Source organism: Gadus morhua, chromosome 8, assembly GCF_902167405.1.
Source record: "Gadus morhua chromosome 8, gadMor3.0, whole genome shotgun sequence".
NCBI lineage: Eukaryota > Metazoa > Chordata > Actinopteri > Gadiformes > Gadidae > Gadus > Gadus morhua.
Window position 1 is genome coordinate 4,362,730 of NC_044055.1, and position 22,078 is coordinate 4,384,807.

Genomic DNA, 22,078 nt, shown 5'->3' on the forward strand with positions numbered 1-22,078 from the left:
CCTATAAGCCTTCATGTTTATACACACATCTCTCTCTCTCTCTCTCTCTCTCTCTCTCTCTCTCTCTCTCTCTCTCTCTCTCTCTCTCTCTCTCTCTCTCTCTCTCTCTCTCTCTCTCTCCAAACACACACACACACACACACACACACACACACACACACACACACACACACACACACACACACACACACACACACACACACACACAAGTATGGGAATAAAAAAGCAACATTTAGTAAGCTTATAAAAAGGCAGTTTTAAATCCTCAACGCATGTTGAGGATTTCCACAGACCCACCAGGGAGGTCAGAGGACGTCCACCACCTCAAGGCATACTGCCTGTTGTCATGATCCCAGACCCCCACAAGACCCACCAGGGAGCTCAGAGGACGTCCACCACCTCAAGGCATACTGCCTGTTGTCATGATCCCAGACCCCCACAGACCCACCACCAGGGAGGTCAGAGGACGTCCACCACCTCAAGGCATACTGCCTGTTCTCCTCTAGGGGAAAAACTGTCTCTGGAGGTCCTGGAGGGCGACCTGGCGAGCCAGCGGGACCTTCGTCAGGAAGTGGTCTGCTGCTTTTGATTTTCTTTGTTTCCCATACATAGACCAATGTGTGTCGCAGCGTCACAGGATCAACACCGAGCGCCAAATTGATTCTCTGTCCCCAAACCGGATGTGAGCTCGCTCTGAAAGCCCCCTAACAGACCTAACCTCTTACAGCTGAGCTGGGATGACAACAGCATTTCATTGTGATTCAAATGCGTTTCATTGTGATTCAAATGGTTTGACCTTAAATAATGAAAGAGCCAGTGTGTGTGGGTTTGTGTGTGTGTGTGAGGTTAGCAGAGAGGTTTTCCTATGGGAAGTTGGTTGCACTTTCGACTCAAGTTTAGAGGAAGCTTTACTCACTAATGAAGTTAAGTACCAACCATTAGTGCAAGCTATTATACATTTAGGCTATAAATGCCAGCTCATCGTTTTTATTTTCGGCAGCCTAGGTCATGTCCACAGGCTGGTGGTCAGAGGCTTGAGAATTAAGAGGTTGTCCGAATGTAAAGCAAAGCATCTTGCAACATATTGCTCAATCTCCTCCATTATAGGCAGCCGAGCTATTTGGAGGAGGAGGTGTTTTCTGTACCCATAGATTTTCTCTGTCTGTTAACAGACTGTGTGCAACCAACGTTGATTGAATAAGCTCATGTGTACGTATTGTCTATTCTGTGCATGTTTGACTCAAGTACTGCAACATGTTGTTTCGAGGATGTAGGGCATCAAAAGCAACTGAAAATATTTGTGCCCTTGCAATGTATTTTATAAATGCGGACACAAATAAATACATTGAAATGTGTGTGTGTATGTGTATGTGTATGTGTAATTTGTGTATGTGTAGAGAGAGAGAGAGAGAGAGAGAGAGAGAGAGAGAGAGAGAGAGAGAGAGAGAGAGAGAGAGAGAGAGAGAGAGAGAGACAGAGAGAGACAGAGAGAGGATGTGTGTGTAAACATGAAGGCGTATAGGCTAATTCATGTGCATTGCATGTCATATTTACAATTTTTAGGAGGATTAAGAAGAAGATACTTTATTGAGCCCCGTGGAGAAATGCACAATTCAGCATGAACCAATTAGACAGTGAAGCGTTCAGGTACCGACTCCAGCTCTTGTGCACTTGCCTGGTTCATCTACAGGGTGGGGGGAAAGTAACCGGAGCATTTCTTGGAAATGGTGTGACTTCAAATAATGAGCTAGCCACCACCCCCTCCTGGGTGTAGCCCACCCAGCTCAGCTTTAAGAGGCGCCGTAGAGAGACTGAGCTCTCATCCTGCTCTCAGCCGGGACAGCCAAGGTAGGACAGAAACTTGCTTTGATCAGTTATATTGACGCCTAACACAATAAAGTTGTTGCGGGTGGTACTGATTTTGTGCCCCCGTTTGGAACGTTATCACTCGAGTGGACGGAATGGATGGGCGTTTCATTGTGATTCATATTATAACAAGTGCGGTATTTAACACTGAGCATTTCATTAGGTCTACCCGGAGCTGGTCTTATCTCTGTGTTGAAGGCTGAACCTGGACCTGGAACAGACCGATACAACCAGGTGCGTTCACGTCATTGTATTGTAAAGAATAGGCCACCTCTCAACTGCTATGATTAAACCTTTATTGACCTGCTACAGTACCAGAATAAAAGATTTATATGTATTTAAGTTAACATTAGTTTTGGAACATTACATTTTGTTTAACACACACACACACACACACACACACACACACACACACACACACACACACACACACACACACACACACACACACACACACACACACTGTAAGTAAGGGTTATCTATCAAATCTAAGTTAAACCCCAAACTAATCGGAATAAGTGTTTATAGCGGACTACACCACCTCTTCTATTCCGCATAGAATTCTATTCCGAACAGATAATTGTATTCCGATTGAGGAGTATATATATGCTACTTTTCTATTCCGATTGAGCTGTTCTTCCCCATCTATGCGGATCAGATGTGTCCGCATGTAAACGCGGAGTTAAAAGATTTATATGTATTTAAGTTAACATTAGTTTTGGAACATTACATGTAGTTTAACACACACACACACACACACACACACACACACACACACACACACACACACACACACACACACACACACTGTAAGTAAGGGTTATCTATCATCTGCGTGTATCTGTTAAAAATGCCCTAGCAAACCTTAAACTATTTCTTTAACTTCTTTAACTACCTCTTCAGACAGTTTGCCTATGTTCGTAAACGTTTGCTTGCTTATGTTCGTTTAACGGAAAATGTTTAAAATCGTTCGCGAACGTTCGCCTATGTTTGCGATTCTGAACGCACCTCAGAGGTGCCTCCACAAACACTTCGGCTACGTGACATTCGTTGCCATGGCATTAAACTAAACTATATTGAAATCATTTACTCCTTTCCTACACAGAAAGCAATAGATAAAACGTTTCATATAGCCTATCTACACCCTTACTTCAACTGTTGTCTTTTGTATCCTAAAATGCGATTTGAACGTTATATCGCAGTAAGTGGGTACAACTTCGGTGACGTAGCCCTCTATTCTTGAATTTTCCGTACTGGTTGTCTGCAGTAGGCTTTCAACGAGGTCGACCACTTGCAAACCCTCTTCTGTAAACTCTTCCATTAACATGGAGGCTGCCGCTAATACCATGGCCTTCGTATCCATTTTTTTCGTTTACAGTTTGTTTAGAACGTGTAAAAATCGTTCAAAATTAATTGTTTAATGTCAACGCGTTCGTTGCGAACGTTCGCCTATGTTCGCTGAACTTGAACGCACCTCAGGTCTTACTGAAGGCATTTAATGGTTAAAATATTATTAATAAATATTCGAATATATTTGAATATTAATATTAATAAATAAACGAACTTCGAATATGATTTTTGGGCAAAAGTCAAAGCCCTTTCACATAGAGACATGCACACGAAAAATTTCAGCCATTTGTAGCCATGAAAAATTTGGCGGCTGCAGCAGCCATTAAGGTTTTGGCTGGGCCGGCTAGCCAGACAATAACTTCATCAGCCAGCCATTATTCGCAAAACAAATGGCTTCGGGGTCTAATGCACACTCACTGACGGCTGATTCGCCCGCTCCTCCTGTCCACGCGCAATGCTTGTGGTCAATGGAAAAATATATTTGGCACAGAGAAGACGGTCGGCGACATTTGCAGTTTATCAAAGGTTAGTATGATATACTGTGGTCTAACACACTTGCCCAAATTTTTTGTTAACTCAGAAAAGGCAATATTAGCTTTATGAACTCAACGTTATTGATATCGAACATCCCGCACCCGTCATCATAGACAACGTCGTTGGTAACGCAGCGAACACTGCGATTAAGATGAAATGCGGTTATAGTTTAGATAGGCCTATACGGTGCCCATATCAAAAAGAATAGAAAACATTTATTACATTCTATTCTTAATATTATTTTATTCTGACTCTGAATGTTTGTTGCTTTAATCCAGATGAGTATTGAAAAGTTTTTTCTGCGCCAAAAAAGGCCTCGTCCAGACGAGACGGAGCAGCTTGAGGAGGTAGTTATCTTAGTCTGAAATTAAATTGAACAGTCAAATGGCTGTGGCTAGTAAATGTTTATTAAATATATAATACATTTATTTCGAATTTTCCTAGGCATCAAACAGTGCTGAACAACCCAGTGCTTCTCAGGGACCGGGCTGTTCAGGAGAGATACTGATTAATATAGGCCAGGAGGACAGCAGACAAAATGTTGCTGAAACAACAGGTGAGGTGGTAACAGATTAGTGTAGATTTTAACTTAAAAAAAAATAAGAGTAGGGAAAGTAATTTTGATCCTTCTGTTCTTGGTAGAGAAAATGTGCTGATCTGTTCATTGTAGGTCATCCAACCCTACATTACTGGCCTGGAGACAGAACTGAAAAGGAGGTTCCAGGAGCTGGACATCCTAGGAGCCTTCCATGTGCTTAGACCGACTGAGGTCTAAGGACATGCCCTCCCTGACAATATGTCCATTGCACAGCTGCAGACTCTGGCAAAAAAAATCTGTCCAGACCAAGAGAAGGTGCTCCTCCAAGAGTGGTTTTCTTTCAAAAACCATATCATAACAGGGTCATTACTCATTACAGGTAAGTGAAAATCTCTCTCTCTCTCTTTCTCTCTTTCTCTTATGTGCTATATCTTTCATTCAAGAACAAGAGCCAGGAGGAGCTCCTGACTCTGCTGGCAAGTGAGTATGATGAGTGGTTAGACCTCTACCCCTGCCTCAGTCTCCTTGCCAGCATTGCCCTGATTGTCCCAGTCTCATCTGTGAATTGCGAGCGGGATTTCTCAGCTATGAATAGGGTAAGCACATAGAAATTCACTATTCCTTAGTATATTTCTTGAAGTAATGGGCATTTTAATACTTTATTGATAATACATTTTATTTTATCCCCAGATAAAAACAGACCTCAGGAACAGGCTTCAAGGGGAACACCTGGCAGCCTGCTTAGGAATCTCCATAAATGGGCCAGAACCGAATGAGGTCCCTTATGAACGGGCACTTGAGTTATTTTTCAGGAATCCACGTAGAATTAAGTGTTCTGAAGGGGCATGCAAGCTTTGCACATTAGGCTAATGCAGTTTCATTATTTTAGTTAGTTGCCTTGTTGTACCTAGTAGTATATTGTTACTATTTATTTTATTTTTCCTAAAAAAGTTAAATATTGGTTCAGGTAGGTCTTGAGTTTATTTGTACTTGAAATAAAAACCTCCAGCTTTAGTTGTCTGTTGCAATTCATTCCTTGAATGTCACAGAATCAAAAGTTCAGGTAAAAACTAAATTTGTGTGCTGACGCTGCCGTGCCACGTGGCCCCCCTCCCCGCGAACCACACATTGGTCCTTGGTCTGTGGGAAACACTGCCCTCGGTAATGAGACAATTTCGTTTTTAGGCGCTAATTTCTGACAAACAGGGCATCTCTTCCATGATTGGTTCGGGGAATCTATGGAAGTTTTTATTAAACTTTATTATGCGCAACCCACGGAAGACGATTCGCGTACCGCGATCCACAACTATTTGGTAGTTGTGCCTCGTGGCCTAATGTTATTCACACTGATATTGCACGATCCACATTTCCGCCGTCTTGTAAAATGGTTTCCACAATCACTTTTACACATTTCTGGATCGCATGGCTCTTGTGAGTTGCTCATTTTTCTTTGTGGAATTTTGTCCAATATATCACACTGTTGTGCTGTAAAATGTGAAATCGCAAGACCTGATTATGCGTAGGCCTAACCCACAGAAGACAGGGGCTAGCTGGGGCCGCGCTCTCTCTAAACAGCAGTTTTCTCGCTGGATATGTGAGGGTGTTTGCTTAGCCTACGCTCGGCAGGGCTTAGCCCCACCATTGGGTGTTAAAGCTCACTCGACACGGGGAATGGCCGCTTCAACGGCTCTACTCAGAGGCGTTCCGGTGGAAGACATTTGCGCGGCTGTGTCTTGGTCTTCCCCCGGCCCCTTTGTTCGTTTCTACATGTTAGACATGTCCAGGGGCTCACTCGGCAACTCTGTGTTGGAGTCCGGTGACCCTTCTACGGCTTAGGAATGTAGGCATGTTCTTTTAAGCGGCATCGTTGAAATTCCTCTCGCCGGATGGCGAGTTGGACTTGAATGCCAGTATTTCTCTCCCTCCGTTTTTCAAATGGAAAGCGGAGTAGAGAGGTTCCTATGAGCTCGCCGTTTGACGAGTTGGTTTTGTCTGCCAGTATGGCACTCCCGGCAATAAGAAACGGACGAGAGAAGCTCCTTATTGGAGAGTCGAACGCCGTAGCTCCGCCCCCGGTGGCAGCAGACCTAATGGAAACGTAAGTTACGGATGTAACTATGGATCTGTGAGACCGAGGGATGACCGTCACTACGGTCTAAAAAGGGAATGAGTACATCGTTCTGCCTATCACCGAAACCATATGTCAAAAACGTCATGCCCATGACCTCCGGAAGCAGAACATCCCGCGCTTGTAAATAGCATGGATTGCTACCGGTTCGTCCTCCTACCTTGATCGCCTCAGGCTGTTCTGAGCGACAGAAGATAGTGACGGTCATCCCTCGGTCTCACAGATCCATAGTTACATCCGTAACTTACGATCTGTATCGACCTCACTCTGACCGTCACTACGGTCTAAAAAGGGATGACTAATACCCAAATGTTCGCGAGGAACGTATTGCTAAAATTGTTAAAAATTAACTGTTAAAAACCTCGCTCGGTCATGGACATGAGGGCGGCATTGCCGACCGAAGCCGGGCGAGTTACATCCACCCTATAAAATCTTGTGAACGTGCATGGCGTAGACCATGAGGCCGCTGCACAGATGTCGTCAGCTGGCACTCCCCTAAGGGCAGCCCAGAATGTTGCCATACTTCTGGTTGAATGAGCCTTTAAACCAGGCGGAACTAGCATCCCGCTTGCTTTGTAGGCATGGGAAATAACGTCTACCAGCCAATGGGACAGCCTCTGCCTTGAAAGAGGTAAGCCCCTCTTTGCTGCCCCGTAGCAGACGAAAAATTGGGAGTGTGCTCCCCTTAGTGGCTGTGTATAGGTCAGGTAAGCTCTCAAGGCCCTCACTGCGCACAAAGTGAGCAACCTCTCCTGCTCTGCCTGTGAGGCAGAGGCGGGCTGAAACGCATCCACCTCCAAAACCTGATTGATGGACTGCCTATTAACAACCTTTGACACAGTGACACACTGGTGCCACCTTCCCTCCACCTGAGGCAATCGTCACTGACAGAGAGGACACACAGCTCCCCAACCCGTCTTGCTGAGCAGAGGGCTAAAAGGAATTCTGTTTTAAGTGACAAAGAGCGTAGATCGGCATCCGCAATGGGCTCGTACGGAGCTTCAGTGAGTGATGCTAAAACCATCGGGAGGTCCCAGCCTGGTGCCCGTAGGGTACGGGCACGAACAACGGGCCTCCCGAGAGGCCCGTTTTTCGTGCCCTGGTGGAAAGCAGAAATGGCAGAAGCGTAGACTTTCACCGTACTAACCGCCTTGCCTTGGTCCAGCTGGGACTGCGAGAAACGCAGCACGTGAGGCACAGGGGAAGCCACTGCTGGCTCAATATCCATACTCTGGCACCAGCCTGAGAAAATTCTCCATCTGAGCGCATAGCTGGCTCTAGTAGATGGAGCCCTAGCGTTGTCGAGTGTCTCCCGAACAGACGCATCTAAACGCTCGGTGACGGGCTCTGTACTGGCCAAACCCAAAGGCGCAGGGCGACCGGGTTCGGATGCCATATCTGCCCACCTGCTTGTGCCAGCAGGTCTGCCCTGCTCGGCAACTGCCATGGCTGACCCTGCAGTAGCTGGAGCAGATCTGAAAACCAGGGTCTCGCTGGCCAACGTGGGGCAACCAGCAGGACTGTGTGTTAGCCCTCCTTGATCCTCTGCAGAACCTGAGGGATGAGAGGGATCGGAGGAAAAGCGTACAACAAGCCTGTCGGCCACTCTTGTGATAGAGCATCCAGGCCCAAACTGCCCCCCTGCCCCCTGAGAGAGTACCACTCTGGGCAGTGGGTTGTTTTCCGCTGACGCAAACAGATCCACTTGCGCAACCAGATCTGTTTGACAACGTCTGTGTGCTGTCTCCACTCTCCCGGGAGTGGTCCCGTCCTGGAGAGCATGTTGGCCGCACTGTTTGCTACGCCCGGAATTTGCACAGCCCTTACTGAGGCAAGTCGAGGCCATGCCCACGTCAGAAGTTCCTCCGCCACCTGGAGGCATCCCTGGGACTTTGTCCCCCCCCGGTGATTGATATGATACACCGCTGAGGTGTTGTCCGATCTCACCAGAACATGGTTGCGCTGTATCGCTGGTAGGAATCGCTGAAGGGCGAGGTGAATGGCCTTCAGTTCGAGGACATTTATATGCTCTGACGTCCACAGAGGTTTCCCTTCCCAGACAGCCCCCCACCCTGTTATGGATGCATCTGTCGAGATGACCTGTCTCCTGTGTGGAAGACCCCCCAGGGGGACACCTCTGAGCAGGAACTCCCTGTTCCTCCATGGACGCAGGGCCCAAATGCAAGCTCGAGAAACACGCAGCTTGACCTGCCTGTCGTCTCCTGGGTGGAGTTGGAAAGCATTGAACCAGCACTGGAAGGGCCGAGACCTCAGCAGACCAAGTGGAACTACTACAGCTGCTACAGCCATCAAGCCTAGCAGTCTCTGGGCTCTGTTGGCGGTAACCAGCTTGCCCAGCCGAAAATGCCTCAGGTTCTCGATCAAGCTGTACGCTCTCCGACCAGTGAGAGACGCTTTCATACTGGCTGAATCGAAGAGAATCCCCAGGAACACTGCCTGTTGACGGGGCTGCACATTGCTCTTCTTCCAGTTGACTGTGAAGCCTAAGAACTGAATGTGGGCCAGCAACGTATTGGTGTCGCGCACTACCTGCTCTCGAGAGGGGGCGCAAATAGGCCAGTCGTCCAGGTACGGGAGTATTTTCAACCCCCGTGCCTGTAGTGGGGCTAGTGCGGCGGAGACCACTCGGCTGAAAACTCTTGGGGCCAGGGAGAGGCCGAAGGGGAGGACCTGGAACTAGAACGCCCTGCCCTGGAAGGCAAACCGGAGGTATGTCCTGTGTTCCGGGCAGATTGGGACATGGAAAAAGGCGTCCTTTAAGTCCAGAGACGTAAACCACTCTCCACGCTGAATTGACATTATCACCACTGCGGTGCGGACCATTTTGAATGGCAACACCTTGAGGTACTGATTCAGGGGCCTTAGATCGAGAACAGGCCGCTGACCGCCGTCCTTTTTGGGCACAATAAAATATTTGGAATAAAACCCAACTTGCTGTGCGCTGAGTGGTACCTCTGCTATGGCACCTTTTAAAGTAGCTCCTGGACCTCCTTGTCGAGCACTGACTTTAAAATTGGGTCACTTACAGGCGTTACCTTGACCCCTAAAAAAGTCGAAATTGTAGCCGGTACCCACGGGCTACTGTTGCCACAACCAAAGGGTCTGGCACGATCCCCTCCCAGGAGATCCGAGACAACTGGGAAGGGCATCCGACAGGCAGCCCCTGACCGCTAGGCAGTATCGCCGCCGCGGCCTGCGTACTTGCCCCTACTCGGTCTCTGTCCCCGTCTCCCTCTGGAATGAGGATCTCGGGCTAGGCCTTGGTATGCCGCCTGAACAGGCCGGTCCCGAAAGTTACCAGCTGTCCGTGAAGGCCAGCTGGGCCGCTGTTGCCTGGGCTTACCCCTTGGCGCTTGGTTAGGGGCTAGCCCTGTTCTAATACATATACTAGATATATACTAGACGCTGCAGCACGTTCAGTGCGGTCCAACACCACCTTGGTCTCCGGATGAAAAACATGCCCAGGCGCCACAGGGAGATTGAGCAGCTCCGTCCTGATGGCCTCTGGCAGAGAGGTCTGCGCAAGCCACACGACGGCACAACACTGCAGCAGCCATCGAATCTCCCACGTCACGTGTAAGCTGGGAGTGAGCCGATAGGGCAGCTTCCACCAGGCCCATGGCATCTCCGTCCGCCGGGTCTAGGGTCCTACGCAGAGCCGCCAGTGTCATAGCTAAAGTGTTGCCTGTGCGGGCTGCTCGTGCTGATGCATTAAAGGAGCGAGTGACCAGGCGGTCCATCTTTGCACACTCCTTACGTGGGCAACTTGGGTTGGAGGACACCCGGGCAGGGCCCAGCGATGTACAGGAGGCAATTGACGCCTCCACTGGTGGCATGTCCCCGAGCCCTGTTTCAGCTGGGTAAACAGTCATTGCCAGCTGACAGCAGCCTGCATTAAACTGGGGCCGCTTCGAGGCCCTGCCCCAACTGGACGCGAGCATCCTGGTGTAGTCCTCTGCCACAGGAATTGAAGGTGGGGGGCTAGTGTGCGAGACGCCCTCCCAAACACCCCCCTGAGGGACTGGGTCCGGTGTGGGGGGCTGGAGGCCCACGATGTTAGCGGCGCTCAGCACCCTGGACATCAGAGAGCTAACAGGCGTCTCCCCCACCCCTGTGGACTCACCTCTAGAGTCCGTACGTGGTTCACCACTGCGGCCAGCTCCACCTGTTGTGTCCTCCGTGGCCTGTGATTTCAGGAGAGATAACACATCATTGGCCTCATCCTCTCGCTCATCCTGGCTGTCAGGCCTGCGTAAGGGTAAACCCTGCTGGCCTGATGGCAGGGATGGCGGACCTCTCTGCTCTTCCAGCCTGCCTAGCCTTTCTGTTAGTGCTTGGAGGACTGCGAGGATATGACGTGACTCTGCGCTACCGCCCCCTGCTGCCTCAGCCGGCGCGGGGCGCTTCGCCGGCCTGGGGGTTTCTTCTTTGTCAGACCTACCGGGAGACTCATACTGCCGATCTTCTGAATGTCTGCGTGTGTGCTTATGCACACGCTTACGGGATCGGGGCGACCGAAGGGGTGAGCGTCGCCTCTCCGCCCTGCCCTCCTGCGCGTGACTACGCACCTGGTTGGCACGGCGAAGTCGCTCCCCCCTGGACAGGTCAACTGCTGTACTGCAGGGGTTGTCTACGTCCTCCAGCACGTGGACGGCCCCCAGGCAATCAGGGCACTCTCTGTGCCCATCGTCAGCGCTCATCGCCGCGCTGGAGATTCTGCAGTGGTGTGGGGCCATTCTGGCAAATTGCACTTCCCAACACCGAATAACCAGAGGGCTCTGGTAGCCGGCACGGGCGCGAGAACACACCTGACCCGGCTCACACTTACCCCAGCGGCTGCGGACAGCGGCTATAGGGCGCTGTTGAATTAAGCACTTCTACCGATGCAAAGTCAGGAGTACACCTTGGTGGCCGGCAAGGGCGCCCGGACGCACCTGACCCGGCTCACAATCCCCCCAGCGGCTGCGGACGGTGGCTAAAGGGTGCTGTTTGATTAAGCACTTCTAGTGACGCAAAGTCAGGAGTGACTACCCAGGTGAAGACAGTAATTGGCTGAATAATGACAATGGACACTTATTGGTAATTCAGTAAGCATACACTAATTCAGTACACCAAAATCATAAATAATTATTGATTTTTTTTAAACAATAATCTCCACTCTTCCTGGCTACTTACCTATAAATGCCAGTAGAGAAGCTAACCACAAATCAAAAGTATACAACACGATATTGTGCCTACAACAATACAAATATAGTGGCTCACGCCAGTGCAGGGATGCACCAGCTGGCTTAACTAACCCACCAGCTGCAACAGCGGTAGAGTAGTGCAAAGATTTAAATAAGGGAGACTTCACTCTGGGAGTTTTTAACTCAAACAATGTACTACCGGTAACAAACAATCTGCCCGTAGTGCAGGGTGGCCTGCAGGCGCACGAACGCGTCGCAAAGGCTCGCCTTGTGTCTGGTCACAAACAGCAACCAAAAAGCGCAGCGGTGGCCCGCACCAGTGCGCGGACGCAACCTAGCGGGCTGACACAAACAGCACAGCTGCGGATAGCTGGCTAGGGTGCGCTAGTGCTCTACCAAACAAATGAAAAAGACAATTTACAGTCCAACGTTAAGTGATCTGTACGTTAACGCACAAGAGTTAACTACACAGTCCACACTGATCCACAGGGACCCAAAGGCGCCTGTACCCGTGGGTTACGATCTTGTGGCTGTGTGCTATAGCTCTGTAAAATAGATCAACGTCTTACCTGGTCCGGTGAGGCGATCAATGTAAAGAGGACGAACCGGTAGCAATCCATGCTAGCGTGGGATGTTCTGCTTCTGGAGGTCATGGGCATGATGTTTTTGACATACGGTTTCGGTGGTAGGCAGAACGATGTACTCATTCCCTTTTTAGACCGTAGTGACGGTCAGAGTTAGGTCGATACAGATCCGTATTTCTCCAATATCATCCCACTGCAGACACAAATGGGCGTTCTCGTGTGGTGGGGGTTCCCGTTTACGCAGATTGGAACAGCCCCTTCTTATTTTTCGTTGCCTTTCTCGCTGAACTGTATTAAAATGTCAAAGTGTACTACTCCGAAACCATGTAAATAGTGTTGTAAATAAACTTCCAAAGCTTTTCAAATCTTATTTGGAAAATAACTTCACATGCTGTTTCTTTTTACAATTTATTCGTTACCAGCATTCGAAGTGTTGATCAGCAGTGAAATAGTCAGCCAAAGACGTTGATGTCGCTTAGTAACCGAAGACGCTGGGTTTGACAAGTTACCGGACTACTACCCATGCAAGTGAACGGAACGTTCCACGGCATTGAGAAGAACCGTGTAATAAAGGCCTACAATATTTCTGTTTATGGCATAGATTTCTCCTCAGATTAGGCCAATAAAGCAATGATAACAAAAACTAAAAAAACACAAACGCTCGATCAAAGGCCCGGCCCGACCCGGCTCAAGGATAGTGGTGGGAAATATCGGCGGTACGGGTCAATCAAAACCCTCATTGTTTAACATGAATTGGCTAAACAAATGACCACTGTAGCATATTTAAACACAATTCAAATTGTGCAGAGAATTATTATTTTCATTGGTCATTCGGACCGGGGACATTTAGAATTTTCGGTCCTCCTCATTTTTTTCCGGTCAATGACACCGAACCCCTTCTTCTTCGCACGGCTGTCAACATCCGGAACATTCGCTAGTTCGATTTTCTCAAACAGAAGTTTCAAAATAAGATCTAGTAGTAAGTACGGGTAGCATAGAACTAACGTTAGCCAAGTGGGGGCTCCATGATTGCTCAATCTAATGAGAGGGGTAAAATTGCCATTAAGGAAGGAAAGTATCGTATGCCTTGCGAGTCACGACTGTGCTTCGCAGTATGCCTTGCGAAACCCAGTATGCCTTTCGAAACACCTTGTGATTGGTCGATGAAACACTACCAGGAATGCCTAAAGGGCATTCTTGTGTCATGACGGAAACGCCCAAGCCTGTAGATGGACCCTTCTCTATTACTCTGATTTTTCCCTTCACTTTCATGGATTCCATGAAGGACGGTTTGGGGCCTGAGTCTTTGCAGACTCACTTTTTTCTCTTGATCATCACCTTGTTTGATCTAGGAGAAATTCGTTTTTTATTAAGCTGTTGTGTTTTGCACATCCTCTGCTTTTTTGAGTCGTTGTGTGCCCTGGTGACTTAAGTTTCTTGACTGGGGTCCAGCAGGAGTACATTGATTGGGCTCCGCTCGCAGCTTCACCTTAGCCCATAAGGTGAAGCCTAGACGGCATAGCCTACATGAAATAGAACGATAGTTATGATATTATAACTCTAGTTCTATGATTGTAAGCGTAGCGTAGCCATCTAGTTTCCTACCTTCTGTACCCTCCAAATGCTGAAAGAATAGCGTGGAGGATGGGCGGCGTTTTGCGCCGCTTTATATACACGGTGCCGTGGGAATGTGGGCGGTGCCCCGAGAGAGGGTGCGCCGAGAGGATGGTCGCACTGACAATGGCTCCGCATGCACTACGCAGCTTTATGTTTATAATTGTTTTATGTATGACGTCTACTGCGTATGTATGACGTCTACTGCGTATGTATGACGTCTACTGCGTAGATGAATGATGCTTGCCAAGTCGTAAGAATTTTGCTGTGCTGAAGCAATTTGGTACATGCAACAATAAACACACTTTGACTTTGACTTTAATTGGTGCATAGTGGAACATTTTCAGTGCGCGCAAGCACGCGCACGGGACAAGCCCATAAGGCAAAGCCTAGATGGCTACACCTAGAATTATTGAACTAGAGTTATAATATCATAACTATCGTTACGTCTTTCTGACCAATCGCAGTTCAACGCCGACCTGGGCTGTACCACTGCGGGAGGGGGCGCTCAGTTCTCCCCTCTAGACAAAACCGAATTGGTTGCGCCGTTGACCCGGCGGCTCCGAAACGTTAACGGCCCACAGGGATCCCGATTCACTCCGTGCGTGCGTGCGTGCGTGCGTGCGTGCGTGCGTGCGTGCGTGCGTGCGTGCGTGCGTGCGTGCGAGCGTTATTGGATTAGGCCTACCTGGTAAACATGTAGGCTACGGTAATATTCATACTGGTTTAAATGATACATTTGATAGTATTTACCATCGTTGCTGAGCGAGAGTTTTGTTCGAAAGTTCAGTGATAGAAACAAATAAAAGCCCGGGCTATTGAAGTTTAACGGTACCACTGTCATGCACCTACAAGATGTCAAGTGGACCGGGTTGAATTCACTGCGGGTCTCTCTTCTTATATCCATCTTACCAAAGATATTTTATCACTGTCCTCCTCAACACTCTCTGATCTCACTAGAAGGCTAGTATAGCAGCGATCCGGGGCTTTTTCCAAAACATCTGGAGCTATTGCCCCGAATTCCCAGGTCTAACGACATGCCTCATAACCCACAGAAGACGATGTACCACAATCCACAATCATTTTTCCCTTTTGCTTTGCAATCAATATCCACAAATTTATATTGTTTGCTTGTGGCTGCTAAAATTATATCCACACTTACGCTTCACATTACGTGTCCAACGAACCACAAATATTTTTTACTTGTCCTTCATAAAAGGATATCTACACGAATATGATAATGTCACGATGCACAAATATACAAAATGTAAAAAAAAAAATGTGTTTTGTAAAATTCTATCCACACACTCACATTCAGAACAGATTATTTAGGACATGTGAACTCGCCTGTACGGTGTTTAAATTTGTGAATCTCGTCGAGTTGTGTCCAATGTGTACCGCAGCAAATCTGGCTGCATACTTAGCACCCAACTATAGAGGGCGACATGTGCACCTGTAGACGGCAATATCTCCAAGGCTATTTTAAAGGCACTGTCGTAGTTTAGTTTTGTCAAAGTTTCGCTTTTTGATCAGCCGCGGCAATCATTGAATTGAATTATCATTTTGGCTGTCAATTAAAGCTGTGTGAAATGCAACAATTCTAAATGGCTGAGAAACTCAGGGAGGGAGAAGGTTGTTCAGTTTCAAAATCGCTCTGTTCCCCTCACTCAGTCACTCACAGTCTTTCTCTCACTCACAGTCTTTCTCTCACACACACACACACACACACACACACACACACACACACACACACACACACACACACACACACACACACACACACACACACACACACACACACACACAGGGCCGCTGACAGGTTTGGCTGGGCCCGGGACAAAATTCTCTCAATGGGCCCCCCCCCCCCCCCCCCCCCCCAAAAAAAAATAAAAAATACTCATTACTCAACAAACAATTTATTTTAACATTTTAACATTAACTTTGTGTGCAACTATTTAGGTGCGAAATGCCATGTGCCGGACTTTTGTGGTGGCAAAGTCATCAATGAGGTCATTGAAGTCCAGCTTCTTTGCAAGCTTGTGCTCTATGGAAAGCATTGCCAGCCCGTTGAGCCTCTACTCTGGGGGATGGATCCACTCCTCCTGAATCACTGTGTCTTTCTCTCTCTCTCCCTTCACTCTCCTCCCCTTCTCTCTCACTGGTAGCCTGTTCTTCCTCTATCTCACTGGTAGCCTGTTCTTCCTCTCTCTCATCCTCTTTGGTAGCCTGTTCTTCCTCTCTCTCATCCTGTTTGGTAGCCTGTTCTTCTTCTCTCTCATCCTCTCTAGCCTCTCCTATAAAGGTGAACATATTTCGATAAAAAGGTCTATATCTAAATTAACAGGGGTCAAAATGAACCATTTAAAAAAGAACAAATTGAAAACCCCTTAATTTGACGATTTAACACAGAAAAGAATAGACTGATCAACTTGGCTAACTCTATCCCAAAGACTACAAAAGTTTAAAAATCTAAGGTTTTGTTCCCAAAATTGTCAAACGCCGAAACACAACCACAGAATTCCCTTGTGCAGCTCCCAAACACATGACGTCGGGATGACAAGCCCATTTATAACGGATAAACCAAAAGGATTATTTACAACTTTAATTGGATAGGCTATGGATATGGACTGAGTGAAGTTATGGCTTTCAGAATCATACCACAATAAAACTCACGCTATTGTATTCACTTAGAGCTCATTAACTGCACATTTCATCGACCATTTTTCACTTGACCAAGGGGAATCATGTCAAGGGTACTTTTATTTATCGCCAGACCCGCGTTTATGTCCGCTGAACTTCCAGAGAATGTTTGGGGAACAAGGCGGAGCCCATTCATCTGGCGAGTTTCAAGTTAACGGCAATCAGAAACTTACAGGCTACCCCAAAACGTCACGTTTATAACCCATTCGTTACATCCAACTCTTTCTAAATGGCAATTTCACATGTTGCCATGCCACTGGCTTATTTTAAACCATGAGCCGCGTTACACTGGCTGTAATTCAGCTGACTGGGAATGATTCTCAAATCAATTCAGCCTGATTGGAGTGCGCAGCGCGTGCCTGCCTGAAACATTTGATTTGGACATGGGCACTTGCGGGGTAATGTGCATATTCTAAGATTCAATTAGATATAGGCGTATGAAACACAGTGTAATAAAGCCGTTGTGGTTATCAAATTATTCAATGCCCCCTGTCTGTCTGATATTGATCTCTGTGTGACTTGCTCATGTGGTGCTGCGCTAATATGTTTGACACGCCGCCTGTGCCTGTGTTACTTGACGACGGGGCTGGAAAAAGTTGGCCGTGTCTTACCTGGCTGTGCTGCACAGCTGCCTTTACTGGTACCTGCAGCATCACCTGAGTCTTTTCTGAAATATTTATAAAGAGATCCCCTCAGGCTTTCGGCTTCTTCCTCTCTTTTTCGCCTTTCTTTTTTTTTCAGGGCTCCTGACTTGTGCATGTTGAATCAACTCGCGCACTGACCACAAATGGAATGATGTCGTCTTTTTTCTTCTCCAAAGACCAAACCATTTTGGCATAGGGGTGATAGGGGGTTATTGGCCGTCAAGGGCAATGAAGGCAAACAATCTAGGAGTCATTAATTGAATGCAAATAAAGCACTTTTCTTCTCTAAATCAACACATTTTGAAGTATACATACAATAATTAATCCCAACTTCATAGGGGTCCAGTTATGGCCCCCCCCCATTCCAGGGCCAGTCCAGGGCCCGGGACAACGTACCCGTTTGTCCCCCCCTGTCGGACACACACACACACACACACACACACACACACACACACACACACACACACACACACACACACACACACACACACACACACACACACACACACACACACACACGCACGCACACATATGAATCTACACAAATATGCAGAGGTTTTCCTGACACGTTTGTGTTTCATTTGCAGATCACATCTGGGATATTTCTACGAGAATCAACCTGGTTTCAGACAGGGAACAAACTGTTGATTGTCAGGGCTGACATTCCTGCTATCTTCTCAACTCCTCAGAAGATCTTACAACCGTTTGAATTAGTCAGAATTCTGAGAAGTTAACAAATATTGCTACAATGTTTAATCCTTTTAAAACAGTGTTTTTGCCCCGCCCTAAGCGGTTGGCAGAAGCTGTTAAGAAAGAAGGCAAGAAGATTAAAGGATGTACTCAGGACGTTTACACTCTTCCTCTGGAAGCCCAGTCCGAGATAGAGGGATGCAAATGCTTCATGTTTGGAAAAGACTTGATTGGTAAAAAGAACCGCACCATCATGGTTCTAGGAGCCACTGGGGCGGGCAAGTCCACCCTGGTCAACAGGATGATCAACTACATCTTGGGGGTCACAGGGAAAGATACCTTTAGATTCATGTTGGTAGACGAAGGCCCTGTCAAGTCTCAGGCTCACAGCCAGACCTCTGAAGTCACCGTGTACAAGCTCAACCACAGAGTGGGCTTCCAGATCAACTACTCCCTGACTATTGTGGACACGCCGGGTTTCGGAGACACGAGAGGCATAGAAAAAGATCGGTTGATTATGAAACAGCTAGAAGAATTATTTTCTGCTAAAAGTGGAATCAGCGAGATTGATGCCATCTGCTTCGTGGTCCAAGCATCTTTAGCTCGGCTTACAACGACACAGAAATACATCTTTGAGTCGGTTCTCGCTATATTTGGCAAAGATGTGGCAGAGAACATAAAGATTCTGGTGACATTTGCAGATCACGAAAAACCTCTGGTTCTCGGGGCGATCAAAGAGTTCGGGGTCCCATGTCCTAGAACAAAAAAAGGTTTAATAATTCACTACAAGTTCAATAACTCTGACATAAAGATACATAGTGCAAACAACGAAGATGACAGCAATGACGATGAAGAAGATGATGATGATGATGAAGGAGCAAATAAAAAGCATTGGGACATGGGAACCAAAAACATGAAAGAATTCTTTTCTGATCTGAAAGTCATTGAGACCAAGAGCTTGACCTTAACCAAGGAGGTGCTCAGACAGAGAGCTCAGCTGGAGATCTCCATTGAGAATATCGAGAAGAAGGTGAAATTGGCCTTAACTAAACTTGAGGAGGCTAAACGAGAATCTCAAATTCTCGAAACACACAAATCAGAGATCCAAAAAAATGAGAAATTTGAATATGAGGTCAGCGTCACAAGGCCTGTTAAAGTTCAAGCCGAAGAATCCTCATTGAACTGTAAGAAATGTAATGTAACTTGCCACAAATCCTGCGGGGTAATACTTTCCATTTATCTTTGTGAGGTCTTTACCTGGGGGGGTTACTGCACAGAATGCAAAGGCAAATGCGGTGTGACGGAGCATGTCCATGAGGGTTTCTACTGGGATTCCGAGACGGTGAAAACGAATCAAACCTACAAGGAGCAGAAAGAAAAGTATGCGACAGCCTTTAAGAAAGCCATGTCCGTAGAGGACATCATCGAACAGATGAAGCTGGAGTACCGCCAACTAGAGGACGAGGTGATCCAGCTGATGGAGTGCTCAGCCCAGTGTCTAAACACCCTGAAGGAGATCGCTCTGAGGCCCAATCAACTCTCAACACCTGAATACATCGACCTGCTGATAGAGGGAGAGAAGTCAGAGGCCAAGCCTGGCTTCATGGAGCGCATCACTAACCTCCAAGAAATGAAGAAAAAGGCCATTACCATGGGGGAGGTTGCTAGCGGGGCCACAGTAGCCTCAATTTTGCGGCCGGACAGTCCAGTGGTTAGCACCTCTCCCAGCGCAAACCCCCCAAAAAAGGACTAAATATAGGTTATTATTACACGGCTCTTCTCAATGCTGTAGAATTTTCCGTTCATTTGCATGGGATTTATTTACAAGGATGCTCTTGATGAGAATTAACGGAGTAATGAAATTGATAGAAATTAAACATGTAGTTAAAAATGTTTTCTTTTTAAACTTTCTTACTGGGTATTGGCAGAGTAAATTGCTTAAAAACACTATGATATGTGAATGCATTTGTGAACGTTCTTCCTTGCTTCACTGGTTCGTTTAGCTCAGATGCTGTGTGTGGAGGCCCTCTCTCTTCTCGTTAATCTGGACCTGACAACCTGTTTGCTCTCTGGCTGAGGTAACATAGAGTGAGACCCCTGTGATTCGCTCAATCTAGATCACGATGTTGAAATGAAAAAATTAGGAGTTTATTCCCCTGATTTTGATTTTGTTTCTCTTGTCCTGTGTACTTTATATGCTTGGCAGCAGTCACTGAATGTATTGACTTAATGCTTCTTTGTACTAACTTTTCAAGTTAATTGTGAAAATTCCTATGTGTACTTAACACACACTTCAGCACATTGGATTATGGCTGTGATGTGCTTTCATCATAAAATAGGGAAGACAAGGCAACTTTATTTATATAGCACTTTTCATACACAAGGCAGACTCAAAGTGCTTCACATATAAACATTGTCATACAATAAAATAAAATAATAGATACATTTTCATACACAAGGCAGACTCAAAGTGCTTCACATATAAACGTTGTCATACAATAAAATAAAATAATAGATAAGTAAAAGAAAACATATGCAAAGATAAATACATTTCTTATTATTTTTTTATTCATGGTTTGTTTTATTCTTTATAAGTTTATGAATGTAGATGTTAGGGCAATTCATGATGCATTACATTTAAGTTTGGGTCCCGGGGAGACACAAATTTCTCCTTTGGGTCTCGAAGTGAAAAGGTTTGTAACCACTGTATTAGAGGACAAGAACCAAGGCTTTAAAACAATATTTACGAAAGTATAATCATGTTGAAGCATGCGTGTTACCTAAAAGAGAATTAAAGATGAATACAATGATCTGTGTTGACTTTTAACCTTTTCATTTGATTGATGCCCATTGTATATTCTCCAATATTAGTTTAAAGTCATCCTTTGCAGGCTGCCCCTTCTGGTCAGTTTTAATGAGGTTATGAAACCACCAGCAGGGGGCGACAGTCAGAGATGGGTTTTGTGTTAACTTTGAATAACAGACGCTGACATTTATCGCCCCCAGCCACAGCCCTTCTTTTTATGTCGACAGAATCTAAAATTTCCCAATTGATAAAACACACAAATTAATCAAACAGTGTAAAATATCCAATACAATATATTCTCTGGAACAGAAATATTGAACAAATATAAATTACAAAATGGGACTCCTTAAATTAATAAAACCGCATGTGGGACATTAACTGGTTTTGTTTTCCCCTTACCCGCCAATCCATTTCCCAGTCCCCATACTTGGCCTACCTATCGTTAGTAAGAATGTTTAATTGACTAGGCATACTCTGTCCAGGGCAATCGCTCTCAAACATTTTCTACTAATATATTCTAGTGTAATTCCATGTGTTTCAATAGGCTGACAGTATGAATGCATTACAGGATCATGTAGCCTAACATATTAATAGGCTACTGTCCATAGTCCATGTCATAAAGGAAAAACTAATAATATGTCATAAAGGAAAGCCTGGTAAATACCAGACTCTTTGACATGGTCAAATTAAATCGACATGGACATTTGACCTGGACAAAATTAAATTGGGCGGGAAGCACGTAGCTGGTTTAGAGCCAGGCTGTTTCCCAATGTGAGGGGAAGCATGCTCAACGGCTGCCCTTTTAAGGGCACTACGTCATAGAACGCCGACATGCACTGTTCCAAATTCGGACCCTTTTCGCATCCCTTATTTTTGAGAATTCCAAGATTTTTCAAGGATGCATCGATGGATCCACAACAAGCAAAAATACCCACAATCCTTTGCGCTCACACGCTGCGCGGGATATAAAAAAAAATTGTGTGTAGAAAGCAATACACACTGCTTTACACAAGTGAAGTTATTTGGACGTTTCAGAAATATTTTGTGCCGTATTGCTTTTTATAAAATCATCGGAGTGGAAATCGGGAAGGTCGGGAGAATTCTCGGTGGGCCGTTACGTTTCGGGGCTGTCGGGCTGATTACTGCGGGATACCAACATTGTGTTTATAAAAGTTCCTTGCAGCGCCGTCAGGCAGCCTGAGCTGTGCACACGCAAACAACTCACTCACACGACAGACGCAGCTGAACATATAGCACATATCTGTCAACGTCTCACCAATTCGATTTTGTCTAGAGGGGAGTAACTGAGCAGCCTCTCCCGAAGTGGTACAGTCCAGGTGGGCCTTCAACTGCGATTGGTCAGAAAGACGTAACAGCTATTGACAACATTGAAATCTCGTGCTGGGCCCAGTTTCCC

General features: G+C 46.5%; 1 protein-coding gene across 1 annotated transcript; it reads left to right on the forward strand.

The window, feature by feature from the left end:
* Positions 1–1,759: 1,759 nt before the first annotated feature.
* On the forward strand, positions 1,760–20,193 carry LOC115548211 (uncharacterized). Its single transcript, XM_030362685.1, has 3 exons — positions 1,760–1,848; positions 2,030–2,100; positions 17,753–20,193. The coding sequence occupies exon 3, from the start codon at positions 17,914–17,916 to the stop codon at positions 19,606–19,608; it is 1,695 nt and encodes a 564-aa protein (XP_030218545.1). The 5' UTR covers positions 1,760–1,848; positions 2,030–2,100; positions 17,753–17,913; the 3' UTR covers positions 19,609–20,193.
* The last annotated feature ends 1,885 nt before the right edge of the window (positions 20,194–22,078 follow it).